The sequence below is a fragment of the Anser anser genome (assembly GCF_964211835.1).
Source record: "Anser anser genome assembly, chromosome: 1".
Classification (NCBI taxonomy): Eukaryota; Metazoa; Chordata; class Aves; order Anseriformes; family Anatidae; genus Anser; species Anser anser.
In genome coordinates, this window is record NC_139720.1 from 194,286,312 (window position 1) to 194,304,010 (window position 17,699).

Here is a 17,699-nt window from a genome sequence, read left to right on the forward strand (position 1 = left end):
AACAGCTTAACATAGGCTGTTAAACTCTCCTTGGAAAAATTTAACTTCTTCTGTTGTTTTCACTACAAATAGATGGTAAAGCTGACATCTCCATTGCACTAAGAATTAAAATAAACACCTTGGGGATCATACCGTTCAGATATCTGTTTTACTGAGGAAACCCCAAGGAAGCTCCATAGGGGGAAGAACAAGTATTCCTTGTGCTTTTGTGGCTTCTGGTAAATACAGCGTTGGTGAAGTGAGCACTGATGTGTTTGCTTTCACGCTGAATGCCGTGGGGATGTATTTTCAGTGTTTGGCTGACTACTGATAGCTTTCGACTTCATACGTTACACCCACAAAATTGAAGTGTTCTTTTAAATCGCTGCGTATTTTAAAAAGGCACAAAATGCCTATTTTGATTAATATGAAAAATAATAGGTGTAAAATCTAGGCCCTGGAAATGCCAGGAGAAAAGTCTTCAATTATCTTTCCACTAATTTCAGGCAGTACAACGATTTTAATCTATTCCTGAATAACTCTGTAGATATCCTCAAATTCTTGGTTAAACCCATGCATGGAAATCTCAGACCCCAAAATAGTATGTTTATGCAGAAATACCCACTTGAGGCTAGACAAATGCAATGGCAATGCCATCTAAATTTCAGTATTGGCCTAGCTCCTACACGAAGTGGAACATGACTGATTGCTGACTTTGCAGGATAACCCCATCTTTCAGAAATTAGTTCATAGCTCATTCTTAAATTCAGAATTCAGAAAAGGCCCCACATCACTGACTTTTACTTTATTAATGACATCAGAAGTTACATTAGCTTAAGGACTGATTTTTGCATAATTGTATTAGAAGGAATTTTCAAGAGTGCTTAGCACTTTTTAAAAATTAGATTCATTTAATGGCCTGAAAAATCGGCGAGCTATTACAAACTGAACTCCAAAATCACTTCTCTTACATAAATCCCCACGCCTGAGGGTATAGCTGATCTGCATTTTCCTCATTGTAACAAAACTTGTGTTTCAGCCATGACATGTAACAAGGGAACATCAATTGAGAGGATCAAAAGCATGCTTTCTGAAATACATTTTTGTCACTGCTGTTGAATTTCCCCCCGTGTTCCTTAGTCAATGGGCTTTAGAAGGCCTGGTTGAATTAATAATGGCTTTGATTTTTTTCCGCTTTGTTTCAAAGAAAAAAATATTTTCACTTCTTTGTTAAAAGGCGTGTCAGGTAAACTCTATTAAACTCTTATTAGGGTTCACATGCTAGAGATATATGGAAGGAAGTGGGTCCAAAACCCAGATTTCACTAAGATGACCGATTTATGACACTGCATTTTCCTTTTACAAAAACTGAGTTCAATTTGCTCGACCCCTGGTAGCATCAGTAAACCCACTGCACGTTCCTTTGCTCATCTGCATGACCGATATTTTGCTTAGTTTAACGTGGGAAGTTCCTGGGATTACAAATCAGGATGATGAAAATATGCAAAGAGGAACGATCGAATTCAGTAGTCTGTATGAAGATATATGAGAGTGAGCCTATGGGAGCGTTGGGAGGGGCAGGCATGATTTTATGAACGTTTCTGCTGATTTGGTTACAGCAGTGAAACATGAAAGGTTTTGTTCTGACTATTGTTGTTACTGGATTGAAATATAAGTGAGTATTTCGCTGCTTAACCTTTGAGGCCACGCATGGCGTTTACACAGGTGGGCTGGTCATCATTCCCGATTTCTGCCTAAGTTTCTGGGCCAAGTGCTGCTAGGAAGTTTATGAAAGTGAGTCCCAGTAACCAGTCATGGATGAACTGGTGAATTGGTGAAATCCCGGTCACACAAAAGTGGCCGGGTAGGAAAGGTGCTTGCTGTTCCTCCCACTCACGTAGCTGGCCACACGTACCAATCAACACCCAACGTGTCGGACCAAAGCTCCTCTCTCTGCCTTAACCTCCACACTCCTGAACATCCCTTCTGTGTAGGAACAACCGAATAACTTTAAGTTTGCATTATTCATTCTGCAAGCTATTCCCCTCCTTTCTTTTTTTTCCCCTGAAGGAGTAGGTAATTAAAGACGAGAGAAAAACTGTCAATTAAGTTGAGGAACTCTTTCAAAAAAAATCAGGCTCCCAACCAGAAGGTGGAAACCAAGGAAACCAAGATCCTCACCGGCTCCTTACAGATCAGTGAAAGTGTGTCCTTCTAATGTAGGCCAATCTCAGAGCTTATCCTTTCTCTCCCTGCTGTCAGGATTTCCTAAATAATTTCCTGAGTAATCCAGCCACAGGCATCAAGGAGAGAAGGGTGGGAAATCAGCCAGGCTCTAAGAGAGGTGCTAGGAGGTTTGTAATCTTCAAAGAAGATTACAGTTTTCTCTGCTCACTCTTGTTTTCTTTCATATCCCTCCCATGTGTTTTGAGACTTTCACTTTGTAATGTCCATTTCTTATAAAGCCCCAGCAAAATCAGTAAGTGTTTGTCTTTCTTTCCAGTGGGGCCAGGAATAAGCTGTAATCTCAAAGCTGCTCACTTCAGCCTTTCCTTGCCAAGATGATCCAACCACGTTTTAGCTTATTTTTTCTTCCTTTTATTTTCTTTCTAACAAGAAAAAATAAGTAAATACATCTGAATAAAACCAGAACGGTTGCATTCAACCAAAAGGAAGTGTTTCATTTGGAGGCACCTCTAGGGAAATCAAATGATTGAAAAGGTACATTTACAAAATCTGGAGAAAAGATGCTGATGGGTCCTGATTTTAAGCTGGAGGTTCCTTTGGCAAGGCACGCACAAGGTACAGAAGACCCAGGTTCGGTTCTCTCATCTGCCTGGGAGAACTGGAAGCCACATCACTGGCTTTCCAGGGCAGAGCCTGAGCTGCAGTCAGATCCTAAAGAGCCCTAGAGGAGGAGAGTGTTCCCTCAGCCCCTCACAATGATGCAGTTCAGCTCTGAATAAACAGGCATCTGCTAGAGCAAGGTTCAGAAAATAAGGATATCCTGTCTGGGTGAGTGAGCTGACCGTCGTGATAGAGAAACTGCTATTTCTGCTTCAGTAACTAATGAGCTACTTTATATCAGGCTGAACAGTTAGATCAGGACCGAGGGAATCCTGTCACTACCATCAGTGAAGTCTGACTGCAACCTACTCGATACCTCCTTGGAAAAGATCAGTGTCTTCCACCAGGGAGCCTGAACGGTACCACTGCCTCCCCTAGACCGGGGTTTGGGTTATCCAGCACAGCACAGCCACCGACCAGCACAGCCCTGCTCCAGGCACACAACCAAACCCTGCAGCAGGAGCTTGCTTCAGTGCCTGTGGGTCGTGTGCTGAGGGAGGGAGGCTGAGCAGCCCCTTCTTGTGTTGCATCTAGCAGGTGGCCCATCTCCAGCAAGGTTCAGTTGCACCTCATGTTTGCCCTTGGTTCTGAATAATTTCTATAAATTGCTCTTAAGCCTGAATACGGGTCCCCTTCTGACCAAGGAGGGGTTGAGGATATCCCTTCATCATGCTAATGCCTCCTCTCTCTTTGGGGAGCCTGCAGAAGGTGCAGTATTTCCTCTAAGGATGCAAAGAAAGGGAGGCAAATAGAAATAGGCAAAATGGAGAAGGCTGCATTTTAATTATTGTCATTTGCTAAATGCTACCCATGTGCTTGTGCTGTAAGAGATTCGCTAAGGACAGTTCCTAGCATGTTTTGCGTAAGAATCAGATGGATGAGGTGTCATTAGTGTCTTTCTAGCCCTTCACTGAAATGTGCTCAAATAAATTGCCTTTTGGCGGCAGGTGTAGGATGTCACTGCCTGGTCCTCACTCGTGTTCCTTTATCCCCTCTGCTTCCTTTCGCAGGGAAGGCTGCTTCTCCCCCATCAGCCCCGAGGCATGTCCCCTTGTGCAGTCCTTCATGTGCCACAACAGGACGTTCCTCCTCGACGGCCACGTGCAGCTGAAGACGGGCCTGCAGACCCAGGAGCGACACCTTTTCCTCTTCACAGACCTTCTGGTTGTTGCCAAGTCCAAGTGAGTATGGCACTTCGGGCAGTGCCCCTACAGAGCAGCCCTTTTTTCTCAGCAAAGCCTAACATGGATTTCCTTAATGCTTTTTTTTTTTTTTTTTTGGTAGTAAATCTTCCCTAAATCATACAGCAGCTTTTTATTTGGTCAGTAGGAGTTCGGTGTCTGACCTCTCTAGGCCCTTCTGAAAACCCCATAACCCAGAGAGGAAGTCCAGGCCACAGCATTTTAGAGGAGTAGCAGATGTCTGAGTACATTGCTTGTGTTGTATGATGTCCCCTGCTTTGGGGACACAGTGCGATAGAAAAGTCTCACCAGAGCTCAGCTGTGTCCATGGGGCTGCCTTGAGCTGACAGCTATGCGTTATACAGGCCATCTTCAGTCCTGTGGGGTGGCTGTGTCACAGAGAGGTTACAGGCCTTAACACTTAACCAGGGAGCTGCTCTGACACACTCCAGTGATGGGCAGCTGTATAAAACCAGAGATTGCAGGCAGTACCGCAGTGTTGGTCTTGTGCTGTGCCAGGAGGAGCGTGGGGACAGGGAACAGGATGGGAAGCAGTGCAGAGCAGTCTGGGTTGTGTGCATGTGCAGTCAGGCTTGCTGCTGAGCTCTGATTATTCACTCTACCATTCACAATTAAATCAGATTTACAAGCTGCATCTAGCATGCCAGCTTCATGCAGCATTTGTGGTTTAAGGCAATTTTAGAGGGTGCTTTCACTTGTTGTTACGGGGAAGGAATCATAAAGGATTCTGATGCAGCTTCGTTCTCAGTTAGGCACTGTTTGTGGTTTCACGGGGTGGGTAATCTGGATGTGAATCCTGGGCTTTTGCAATCTGTCTTGACGCTTAAGCAGTTGTTTCAGTGACTGCTGGGAAAAGCCAGAATAAATCTGCATTTTCTGTAGAAATCTGAACTGTGTCAATTTGAATCACATGTAGTAAACGTAACCCCCCTAGCTGAACTCCTTAACCTTATGTGGCGTGACAACATGGAGAATATAGTATCCAAAACATGCTTTGCAATGGGTGAGTGGTGAACGTAAAGATATTTATGGGAAATCTCGCTATGCTACCAGCAGTAGCAGTAATATTGTTACTGCATTTATTTGTGTTTGTGTTGTGTTCAGGACGGGGTTCACCCCACCTAATTTAGGCTTTCAAATGTTATGAACTTGTAACTCACTTAGGTTTCTAGGCTTCTTTTGTGTCACCGGGAGAAAACCAGCACCTCCCTGTGGCAAACCCACACTTTTAGGAAAGTGTTGACGGTGTTGAAGGCAGTCACACTGCTGGGGGGCTCTCCCTGGCTGTTCAGTGGGCATAGTCCCACTTCCTGAGGTGTAAGCTCCTAAACTGCAGAGGACTGAAGCGAGGTGAGATGAATCCCTCCCAGCCTGGTCAACGCGCTGAGCAGAAGTGATGTTACAGCCGCAGGCTGGGCAGTGCAGCACTGCGGGTTTGACTGGGGGACAGTGGGACTGTTTGCATAGGAAAGCCCTTCTCCGTGTAACCACTCCGAAATATGGCTCCTGGGGAGTAATAATGGCTCTTACAGTACTTGATTTGATGCGGTGAGGAGTCTGCAATATTTGAAGAAGGTGAAAGAGAACAAATTGTACTTTTGTGTGTGAAAAAATGGGGAGAAAAAAAAAGCACGTCTTTGCTAGAAATGGTAAAAATAGTATTCTGAGTGATATTACTTCATGTATTTTAAAGAACTCATTGGGATGTTCTCTCTGTGGTTGCCCTGTCAGCAATTAAAGCATCAGAGCTGTCACTAATGAATACTGTTTTAAAAACAGCGTTTTTAAAGATACAGCATGCTAAAATACCATTACTGATAGAAGGAAAACTTGGCTGGTATGTATGGCTATGCAGCCGTAGCAATGATTGCTAATGACTTTACTAGGGGATGCAAAGTCAGGACACCATGTCACCAGGATAATATCTAGACAGAGTTAATGACACAGTTGAATATGATTTAATTTCAGAATTATTCCATGTGCAGGTGCTAAGGATTTGTAATATTCTTTTGTGTTGGGTAGTTTTTCAGCTTGAGGCTTATACACACCTAAGAGAGAGCCTAGGTACGGCTCAGTGCTCTAGCAGGGTTGTCTCAGCTGGAGGTAGCCACTCACTGCACAAAGGGAGCTCACGTGTAATCAGACTTTGCGATTTGCAGTGTGATCAGCAAACGTGTACAAGAATTTTTCTGAAGAGAGCACCAAGTATCTTGTGGCTCGTGAGCTGGCTGAGTAAACTCCTGTACAGCACTGAGCTCCTGCTTAAAGGCAAGGAATCGGCATTGCTCCCATGGAAATTTGTGGGGGGTGAGCCCTCTCCACAGCTGGTCTGCATGTGACTTTGGACAAGGTGCCTGTAGGTTTGTTTTCTGATACTTTCTAATCATTTTTGAAATGTAGAAATCTTTTCAGTTCATCCATTAACTAGCTTATGAACAATTAAGACTAATACTTGCTCTGTGCTTGTCTCTCTGCTGCCCCTTCCTTTACTTAACTTCATGTGAGGGCTGTCATAAATTATTTGAGTGAAAGAGTTTTTCTCACTAAACCAATATAAAGAATGTAAAATTTTATACTGTTCTCTATTTACTGATTCGATTTCTTGCAGAGAGAGTGTGTTTTAATTTGGCAGAGTAGGTATTTCAAGGGCCTTTCAGTTCATTGATCAAGGTTCTCATGTAAGGTTTTGTATGGGAAGCACAGAGAAAGGGTTTCCTCTTTCTCCTTCATAACACATTCATGTGTATATACTCGTACATTTTAATGTTATTTTCTCATTGTGGCTGGATATACACATTAGTGGTTGAGTAAATACATGGAATTATGGTAACAATCTCCCAGTAGCTCCATTAATGCTTTTGTCAGAAGATTCTATGAAGGAGATTAGCAAATCTGGTGAGAAGTTAATCTTCCATCTGTTGACAGCCGCAAGGTATCCAGTTGCCACTTAGAGAAAGCAAAAGGAACTGAATTTGCTCTGTGGAGGTAAAACAACTTGGGGTGTATCGATACCTACACCACCGATGCTCGTGAATTTTCTCTTGATTTCACTGTGGTCTGGATCTATCTGATATTTGCAGGACTTTCTTAAAAAATGCTCTTAGGTAAAAATTGTCTTTAAAAAATAGATTGTTATTCTTTCAGTTTTTCAGATGTTCAGCCATGCTGCTGCCTTAGTCAGTGAAGATTTATTCATTTCTAGAGGTAATGCTTTGGCACTTAAATGGAAGACCCGCATTTCCCAAATGCTGAGAACCCATGGACTGTGTAAAGGACGTGGCAGATAGAGATAAAATTATACTTCAGGCTCTTTAGATGTTAATGGAGGCTACTGTTTCAGCGCCTCTGGAAACCAGGCCACTTGAATACTGATAATAGCTGAGAGCTGTGACTAGGCATGGCAAATAGGGCAAGAATATACATCAGGCGTGATTGGGAGAGCATCTTTGTGCTTCTGCCAACACCCTGCCAACACCCGCTACTGGCACTGTAGGGGTCTGCCTTTATGAACTGTAAATGCTGAAAAAGTGAAACAGCGTGTAGAGAGCTCACTGTACTGGGTATTTGAAAAAAGAAATTAAGGGGAAAGGGAGGCTCAACAAAGTGATTCCCTGTGTAACACAGTCTTGTTGGTAGAGTTGGACCAGGCATCCATATATTGACATTTGTATCAGAATTCGTGTCTGTATTCTTTTGTAAATATACATTTTTACAGTTCATTCTGTGGTCAGTCTGTTACAGCCATTTCTATATTCATCTTGCCTGTTAGATCACAAATTGATTTGCTGGTGTGCATATTGAAATATTCCCCTATATTTTAAGCTTCTTTTGAGTGGGGTAACAAAGTGTAATAGATTAAAGAGAAGTGAAATGTACAGCTGACAGGAAACACAAGTATAGTTTAAAAAATACATGAACTTGGGATGGTATTTTACAGTATTCTGTAGTGCACCTTTTTGCCAGTTGTGATATGCACTCATGGTCCTTTCTTACCCACCACTGTGAATGTTGCTGGGTTTTTGTCCATGCTCCCTCCAGAGACACCTGTTAGCACAACATCTGCTGGAAACCTCAGACCAGTCAGGGTGGTGCAAGTTCATCTAAGCCACAAGCTTCAAGTACTTTCGTGTTGCAGACTGTATTAGTTCAGTCTGTCCTAAATCAAATACCTTGTAAATGAGACTAATCTCCGAGAAGGTAGTCCATGTGTACCAGAGCTGTAAGAAACTGCTTACCTGGCATATTTATTTATAGAGTACTAATCACCGTGGTGCCTGGCACCGTCCCCATCCACATTTGCAACACTGTGATGAGCTGACATGCTCTTGTTAGCGGTCCTTCAGTTAGAAGGGCAGAGCGTTTTCAGGGAAGGGCCATTTTCTCTCCAGCTTTTCCCTGCTGGCCCAGCAGGCTCATAGCTTTACTGTACTTGAACGTTCAGTAGGATAAAATACAAGGAAGGACAAATTTAAAAAGTTTGGGGAAATCATGTAAAGTATCTTTTTCTTTTTTTTGCAAATGAGCAGATACTTTGAGAACACAGGAAGCATTCTCATAGGAGCACAGCTTTGCAGAAAAGGATCAGGAGGTCCTGGGAGTCAACAAGTTTAACACGAGCCAGCAATGTGCTCTTGCCACAAAGAAGGCGAGCGGTATTCCTGGCTGCATTACGCAGAGTATTGCCAGCAGGTCAAGGGAGGTGATCCTTCCCCTCTACTCAGCACTGGTGAGGCCACACGTGGACTGCTGGGTCCAGTTCTGGGCTCCTCAGTATCAGAAACACCTGCACGTACTGGAGAGAGTCAATGTAGGGCAACCAAAATGGCACAGGCTGCCCAGAGAGGCTGTGGGGTCTCCTCCTTGGGGATCTCCAGAAGCCGCCTGGACATGGCCCTGGGCAGCCTGCTCTGGGTGTCCCTGCTTGGGCAGGGGTGGCACCAGATCACTTCCAGAGGTCTCTTCCAACCTCAGCAGTTCTGTGGTTCAGCGAAGTCCTGGCTCATTCTCTAAGTGATGTAGGCCAAAAGCTACCATGCAGCTAGTTCATGGAGGCCAGACGTGACCTGTGCTGTGGTGAGCACAAGTGGCAGTTTTGTGTTTGTTCTTCAGGACTGCTACATTCAGTCTGGCCTTGTTGTTGCTACTCAAAGTCTCCATAGTTGTTGACCTCGGAGCTAAGCAATCATACTGTACTATAAACACCTCAATGACATCGAAGTCACTTAAGGATGAGTCCGTTGCAAGTGGAGATGATTTGGAGTGGAGCTCCAGTCATGGGCAGAAGTTTCCCCACAGGAAAGGATATGTCTAGGGATGTCACAAGAAACCTGTTTATTCCCCATATAAAATATCTGTTGATCCCATTTAAATCAGAAATTGCTATATTTTTACACGCAACCCAAATAAGACATTGTTTTCATTGGCTAAAGCCAAAGTGCTTCTTCCATCAACTCCTTTCAGATGTTCCCAAAGGAAAAAGAACAACTGGGTTGTTTAACCTGTCTCGCTATGTTTTCATATGTGTGACATACCTGTGAATTTCTGCCGGCAGGTCACACTCTCATTTCAAACTAAAGTGCCAAGCACGTCTCTGTGAGATGTGGACAGCATTTTGTACAGAAGAAGTCTGCGAAGGCAGCACAGACCCAGAAAGGTCCTTTGTTTTGGGCTGGCCCACCACTAACTGTGTGGCAAATTTCAGGTAAGAAATATGTTTTATTTACCAAGTTACTGAAACATATTTAGGCTGACAGGTAGAGACTCTCACAGATTCATTTCAGCACCATTGAATAGGAAACAAGAGTGTATTGATTCTTAAACTAGTTCCTTCTACTGCTTGAGCAAGTCACCCTTTATATCTCATTTTCTTTCTCTGCAAATGTGGCAGTGTTACTCCCTTATCCCTTAAAAATTTGTGAGAAATATGATTTGGCAGAGCGTACTCTGTGCTGCAAGCTTGCTCAGTTGGAATTTTCTTTTTTTGGATATAATTTGACAAACGCTTTGGTTAATTAATAAAATGAACAAGCTGTAGTAAACAGTCAGGCTAATGAAAGGATCAAAGAGACCCTCACAGGACAATTTTAAGCAGAAAAGCTTGTATTGGAAGTAGCAGGAAACATAGAGTGAAATACTGACCTTGTCCTATTTCTCTTTTTAATTAAATTGTGCCGGAGAAAATGTCAAAATTCCTCCTAAAGCAGAATTATCAAAGGTTTTTGGTCCATCTTTGCAGCACTGGCTGTAGGACACATAAAGACTGTAGAGGTAATTTCAATGATTAGGCTAATTTTACTCTCAGCAGGAGGGCTCTGTCGTCACTGTGGGTAAGGGAGGGCACCGTCCCACTTAAATCCCAGCTGGTTAGCCAAAGTGATTTGGCTGGGTCTTGGAAAATGCATTTTCCTCTTTACCAACAGAGAGCAAAAGCTGACGCATGCAGCTTAATTTGTATGTCACATTGTCCATATCCAAAGAAAATGCTGTGCGCAAACTGCTCGTTGTTAAGCTGTCTGTGCTATTTATGATTTTTTTTCACTTAATAATCCTGAAACAAAGCTGAAATTTCCTATTGATTTTCAATTGAACTCCTGCCAATAAACACGAGCTTTGATCTAGAGACAGTACGTGATCCTTTATAGATATTAGAAAGTAGGTGAGTATGAAAGCAATAGCATCAATCAGAACAGAGATTTTATAGAAGTGAAATTATTTTATGTCTGGAAGTGCACAGAAAGTCTGAAACACCATGCATGAGTATGTAGGTAGCATATCCTGCAGAACTGAAGCATCCAAAGTATCACAGTTTTAGTGTTTATGAAGTGCACGCCCCTGAAGCAGCATCATTCAGTAGGTTTGTAGTTCCCTAAATTCTTGCTCTGAAAATGTGAAGAACTTGATTTGCATAAGCAGCAGTGGGAATAGCAATTACTCCATCTGGGGCAGGATTTAGATCAAGAAAGTTGACGCAAAATTAGGTTAAATTCCTTGCACTGTCCTATTATTAGCTACATTTCACTGGGTAGGTTTGTATCCTTGAAAGTGTGTAAATGAGATAAGCCTTAAAAAGTCCAAAGTTAAACATTTCTAAGTAAAATGGGACCTTTTTATTGTGGTTTATATGTACTTTTTAATGTGGTGGTAAACCAAGTATTAAATAAGAAGAGAAATAAAATAGTGGAAGAAGAAAGAAGTCTATACACCTGAGGAAATACCTCTAAACTTTTGAATTAAGCTTTTATTTTAAAGTGGTCTGCTTCTCTATTTGCACATCAGTTTCTTACTGAATTTACTGGTAAAGCTTTGATTTCTGTGATAAAGATGATATCTGGGGCTTTTGATCTCCATGGGAGGCTTCTCGGTTCATTTTGCAGGGAAACAGTTTTTTCATTCAAATCTCCCCCCAAAATTATTTTTTGTATGTATTTATGGAAATTGCAACCAAGAAGCAGTCCTTTTCACTGTGGGCTGTACAAGGGCTGTTTTGGTATGAGAATGACGTCTGATTTGTCCCTTTTTCTGTAACTCTTGCAGGTCGGCAGAACAAAAGGAAACGTGGCTCTCTTTTTTGCAAAGGTACTCTATTATTGAGTCTTTGAAGACATTGAAAAGAGTCCCAGTCATCTAGACCAGTGATCCCCGAGCTGTCATGCTATGCCATACTGATAGATAAAAGCTCTTTCAAAGAGATGTTAAGAAAAAAGTCATCCCACACCTTCTCCCTGGAGAAGACAGTATGCACCCTTCATGCAACGATCGCTGCCCGAGGAGGAGAACTCTTTTCCCCGTGACTGAACGTGGCTCAACACAAAACCAGAGCAATTTGTGATGTATTTCCTACCCTACACTTTTGTAGGAGGCACTGCCACCATCGCTCTATTTGAGCCTGGGGCTTTTTCAACACTGATGGCGTCTAATCAAGCTGAGCTCAGGAACCTCTGCTCTAAGCTATCTGCTGCTCACGACTGGCTGTGTCCTATCTGAATGGAGAGCAGTGGGGCTAACTTTGGTCTTATGAAACGTACGCCAAGCCAGAGGGTATTACAAGAGTTTTTGGTTAAATAGGACTGTCTCATTTCAGTCAGCATTTTGGACAGAATATTACTATAGGTGGTTTTGTTTTCTCTACACCTAGATCTTCTGGTTGAGATTTGTATCTTAATCTGCTTCTTTACAGTTCACAGGGTTGTTTAAATCATTTTTACTGGGGATGATTTCTAATTCACTGTTCTCCTGTTCAGTCATTTTCTATGTTCTGGACGATGGGCTGTAACTGATTTCAGTAGAAGCTGATAGTGCAGCCTAAGGCATCACAGTGATCAGTAGGTTTTGATCTTTTTGGGGGGGTTAAAAGTGTCCTGTTTCTGCTGCAGCCCATTCTTCATAGTTAGGCCTTGCTGTAGAGTCCCTCCTGTGCAACTCCTCTCTTCTGGATTTTACGTCCTTCATAAGTAATTGTCACGGTCTCAAATAGTCACTGAATTACCCGATAATTATGGTATAAATCCAAATCTAGGATGTGGATTCTCTGTTTTGGTGAATCTTCTCAGGGCTGGTGTAAAAATGAAGCGTAAGATTTTTGGGCCTTACTTTGGCTCATAAGCTCTCAGGTCTTCAGAGAGCACCCAGTATGGTCTGAGCTGTGAGAACCAGGGCAGCAGGAGCCAGGCTTGTGTGGGCTTCCCAGGACACAGATTCTAGGGAACAAGTCCTCTTATTAAAGGAGAGCGATGCCATGTTGATGGACTCTCTAAAATTAAAATTGCGGGGAAGTCCACATGTAGATTTTAAGATTGGTTTCTTTGCAGCTTACTCTGATTCCCGTAATGTATCAATTTGGATACAACAGGGTGTTAGTGGGGGGCATGGTCATCATCCCTTCCAGATAATGCTGGAGGCTCTCCTTTCGTCAGAGATCTTTCTACTGTACTACATCTGGAAATGATTTGCTTCTTGTCCAGTTACTGCTTGATCGCTCTTAAAATCTCAGTCTGATGTTTTCAGTATTAACAAATTACTTTTTTTGTGCTTGTTTTTTCAGTCGAATAAGAGAAGAGAAGGAAAAAGACTATCCTAAAAGCATTCCTCTGAAGATAATTGCAAAGGACGTTGGAACCTGTGCATATGTAAGTGCTCTCGAGCTAACCTGGGGATCTAAATTCACATCACCTATGAATGCTATTCATCTGTAAATCCTATGGATATTGGGATGAGGGGCGGACACCTTCTTTTGGGTTGCTATCTCTTTTGAGAATCCAGCCCCCTCTAGAAGACTCAGCATATGCAGCCCTGAAATGTGTGTTTCCTGTCTCTAATATATGAGTTCCTTTTTAAAGACAGCATTCCTGGTGAGAAATACTGGATCCAGCACACAAGCCAAAGACTGCATGAATTAGAGCCCCGAGAAACACATCTAGAGGAACTTATGCACAAGCATTTTAAGAAATGCCAGTACAATGTTCCTTTTTTTTTCCTTTTAAAACTGATTTAAACCCACAGCTGCCTTCATTCAATTCTGCAAAGTTGCAATGTGTTGTTTTATTGTTTAGAATGATTGTAAATCAGTAAAGCTATGTATGTGAACACTCTGAAATTGCCTTAAACGTGGTTTTCATCAGCTCAGTGATGTTGGTACGTTGTAGGTGCAAAGTAAATTGGTAAAGAAAGATTGTCCACAGGGTGATTTGCACCTTTTTTACTAAGCCATTTTTGACCAATTTAAAGGAAATTCTTGAAGGTAGGCAGTTCCATAGGGATACCCTAACATTTAGTGATAATCCGTCCATTCTTCTCTGCTTCTTAGGCATTTGTCCTTTCTTTCAAACTGAGTTTTTAAGATCTATATTTCATGTTCAGAAGCCTAAAGAGCATTTGCAAGAACATGAGAAGTTTTCACAGAAGTTAGACTTTGTTGGAGATCTTTGTCCAACAGTGACTCTCTGCTTAGAATCCTGTACCTGCACAGAAAGAAGCATAAAAAAGCTGCCTTTTTCAGAAAATCATTATTAAGGTGAATTATAATAGAATTGCTGGGTTGCTAAGAGAAATGTTAATGAGCAATAATAATCGTTGTGATAGTTCAAAGGAAGGACTGTAGATCAAGGTGTGCATGTACTCAAAGTTCATGTTGAACTTTGTTGTTTTTTGTGTGATTTTTTTTGTATGCCTTTTCTCCTTAGCTATAATTAGCTTATGTGCCAAATGTGTTTTTTTCTGATCCTGATAGTCCTAGAAACGACACACTGTAGTCTAGCTATTATCGGTAATAAAGCAGTGGAGGAGCAGATGGAAACTTTGTAATGCAAATAGTTCTTATGGCACTGTGTTCCCTGTGCTACAGCAGCTGGAGATGCCCAAGAATTATTTCAGTTTTGGAGGACAGGGAATGGTGAATGCAAGGCACAAACCATTTTATCATATTCTAGCCCAGAGCAAAACTTATGCAAATATGCTGACCTACTCCTGAGAGCCAGATGTCATTGCTTTGGGCAAATGTTAAATTTTTTATGGTATGAGCGTTCAGATATGTCCTCAAGCAAGATATACAGTACTCTCACTACTTTCCTTTGATTGCCATGGCAGCTTGCTGCCATCAGGGACTTACACACAAGTACAGCTCAGATCTTTCTTAAACGCAGAATGTCAGGGGGTCGATTCACCTGAACATCCTGTGGCCAGTATAAAACTGATACAAATACGCAGAGCAGCAGGGTATAGCAAACCGTCCCGGGACTGGCAGAGAATATTTGCATCCTGGCTCTGCCACCCTCCTTTCTTTAGGCGGTTTAGGTGGTTTATTGCAAGCGGGCACGCATTTGTTCTGCCAGGGCTTTACGCTGGCCACGACCCAGCTCCAATCCAGCAGCTGTGTAGTCTCGTTAGCAGAGCCAAACTTGCCTGTGTATCAGGAGGGCTTCATAACTTATGCCTGAGGCCAGGGTAGCTGTGATGACGCCAGCAGAAGGCACGCTGAACGTGCCCTCCCCGCTTACTTTTGCCTCTGCAAGGTGATGGCGGTGGTACTGCCACATCCTGGCGGGGCTGGGGATGGAGGCGTTAATCCTGGTGTGCTTGAGATGCCCAGCCCTGCGGAGGAGCTCGACGCAGCGCGAAGGTAGGGAGCGGTGTCCTGCTGCACGGGGATAAGCCTGGCGCCAGGCAGCAGGTGCTGCAGTCTCACTCTGGGAAAGCTGCCTTACAGAAAGCCGTGCTTCCTCCAACACAAAGCACAGCCCTTCGTGCTGGGCGCCGTAGCTGTTTAGAAAGAGGGGCTTTATGCCACCCCATGCTTTTCTGATCTGCCGGTCAGCAGAGTCAGGAAGATGCTAGCGAGGCAGTGTTTTTAACAGGAGGACAGATTACCAAGAGGAAGTGTTCCTGGTATTAAGCCAAAATCTAGCTTTGAGAATTCTATATAGAAGGTGGCAAAGGATATAGAGATGAACAGCCTATGTACAGTGTTTTCTTACCAGGGAGATCTTCAATAGAAAAGGAAGGAAGTGATTAACATTTGATATGAGAACCTCTTTTTTCACTAAAAAAAATCACTGAAATGTTTCTTTTTTTTTTTTTCCAAAGGCAACTTGCATACATTTTGTCCCGACTAATTGTGGCACTCTGCCTGTTTGATGGAGCTCTTGGGGAAGCAGGGAGCAAATACAGAAAGTGTACGATGAGGCAGAGGAATCAAAGCTCTGTCTCAGGCAGCTGGGTCTTTCTCTGTGGTGTAACTTACTTATGAAGCAAAATTTTAACTCTCTGTTTTTTTTCAGCAATGAATTATGCAGAGTTATTGGACTTCAGATATTCTTTGCAAATCCAAATCTTTAATACCACTTTCTCCTTTTTTCTGTTCACAGTCAAAAACCCTAACTGTAACCAATGTTGATACAGCAAATGATGTAATTCTCATGGCCTTGCAGCAGCTGGGAATTTCTGTAAGTACTTGCACCGGTTTTAATGAGTCTTTTTGTAGTCACTTTTAATAATCAAATCTCCTCTTGCATCTTTTCCAAGTTTTAGGATATTAATATTAATTAAAACCTTTATCATAGCAACTCAGTGTTGTTGAAATGAAGCAAAAGGGCCTTGTTAATATATAGACCTCCAGAGATAATCAAATGCCTTAAAAGTGTTGAATAAGACTCCCATCCCTGTAAGGAATCAGTCATACTTGAAATTGCTTTTAAATCTATTTTGCTGATGCATGAGAGGAGATGTTGAGACACAAAAACTGAGAATTTGATGCAGCTCCTTTTGCATACTTCATTGTGAACAGAAAACCTACTGACCTGCTTGTTTGTTAGTTTCCAAATATGCAAACACTCATGGTCAGCTGTGTCCTCAGATTACAAATACAAGTGCCGCTCTCAAGTGTCCAGATCAGACACTGTAAATATCCGTGGATCTTCAGTGTCATGTGAGTTACAAATGTAACCGGGTGATCGCACAGAATCTGAATGCACCCAATTTAAGCAATGGCCTGAAACTATGTGGAAAGAGGTCTTCCCAGGATACCTAAGATACCTCAGAATAGTGCTCTGAGTAGATGCAGCTGTTCCCAGTAGGTCTAAACCAGCTCCCTTTTCTCTAAACCAGAAAAGGAAGTGCCTCAGGTGTTAGCAGGAATCAGTGCCAGAGACAAGAACTCTGACTCCCTTAGTCCTTTTCTCCCATCGTTTCACAATGTGACTCTACCCAATGCTGATGGACGTAGAAGCTCTTGGATGACGGGTTTTTAACTGGCCTGTCAGTCTGCTCTTTGGGTAACAAGGTATTTTTAAATGTGTTGGTCTGGATGCATATGTTCATCTAGATGCAAGGATTCTGACAAGTCTGACCCAGTGCCACTCTTGTGCTTCCCTGAGGCTTCCAGGGACCCCTAGCCAAAGTTAGAGTAGTCTCAGAATTTACCTTCCCTAGCATTCATTATCCCTAATTTATACAGGTTTTAGTGCATCCAGGGGCTTATTCTTCTAGCTTGGTGTTTCCTGGGCACAGCAATTTCTATCCCATCTTTTTATGGCTCCGACATCCGATTTACACCAGGGCTGTGGCCCCAGCTCAAGATCCTATAGTCTGTCTGGTTAAGGTAGCTCTGGAGGTGATAGAGGCGAAGAGAACATAATGTGAGTTAAAATCAAGCCCATTGTCTCCCCCAGTGTGCAACCAAAATCAAGAGACTGTGCTATGTTACAACTGCAAGTCTTTATTAGGATGTTTCATTTTTACCTGTTTTACAGGTATTATTTGCACTTCCTTATTTCATGTCCAGAAAAATCAGGAAAATGGTAGTAACAAAAAGGAATATTTTCTTTGAGGTGAGCAGGAGGAGGAGCTGGTTCGGTTTCAGCTTTGTGTTCTCTTGTATGTAGCACAGTCAAGCCTTTCCTCCTTTCTACATTTTTATTTAGAGCAGGAAAAAAATGAAAGCCATCTGAAAGATGTAAAATCTTGCCCGCTGAATTATGTGCCCAAGTAACATAGTACATTTTTTCACTGCATCTTCACAGCATAAAGCCTTTTTCATTAGAGACAGATCACAAGATTAGCAGTAGAGTCAGACAAGCTAAATAAATTAAGCTGTAGCCTGTATATCAATCAAACACCCAGCCCCCTCCAAGGATTGCTCTAACTGCGAGGGAGCTTTTCCTTAGGCACCGTCTCAAGGGT

The 17,699-nt window shown here is 42.5% G+C and overlaps 1 protein-coding gene across 4 annotated transcripts in view; it reads left to right on the top strand.

Moving 5' to 3' along the window:
- Positions 1-17,699, top strand: part of ARHGAP20 (Rho GTPase activating protein 20) — a 61,843-nt gene that overhangs the window by 23,565 nt on the left and 20,579 nt on the right. For all 4 annotated transcript variants that reach the window (XM_083810614.1, XM_083810616.1, XM_083810615.1 and 1 more), the window contains exons 3-7: positions 3,837-4,007; positions 9,580-9,729; positions 11,562-11,603; positions 13,069-13,153; positions 15,887-15,964. In XM_083810614.1, coding sequence (XP_083666740.1) covers positions 3,837-4,007; positions 9,580-9,729; positions 11,562-11,603; positions 13,069-13,153; positions 15,887-15,964 — 526 coding nt within the window. The remainder of the gene's footprint in view (positions 1-3,836; positions 4,008-9,579; positions 9,730-11,561; positions 11,604-13,068; positions 13,154-15,886; positions 15,965-17,699) is intronic.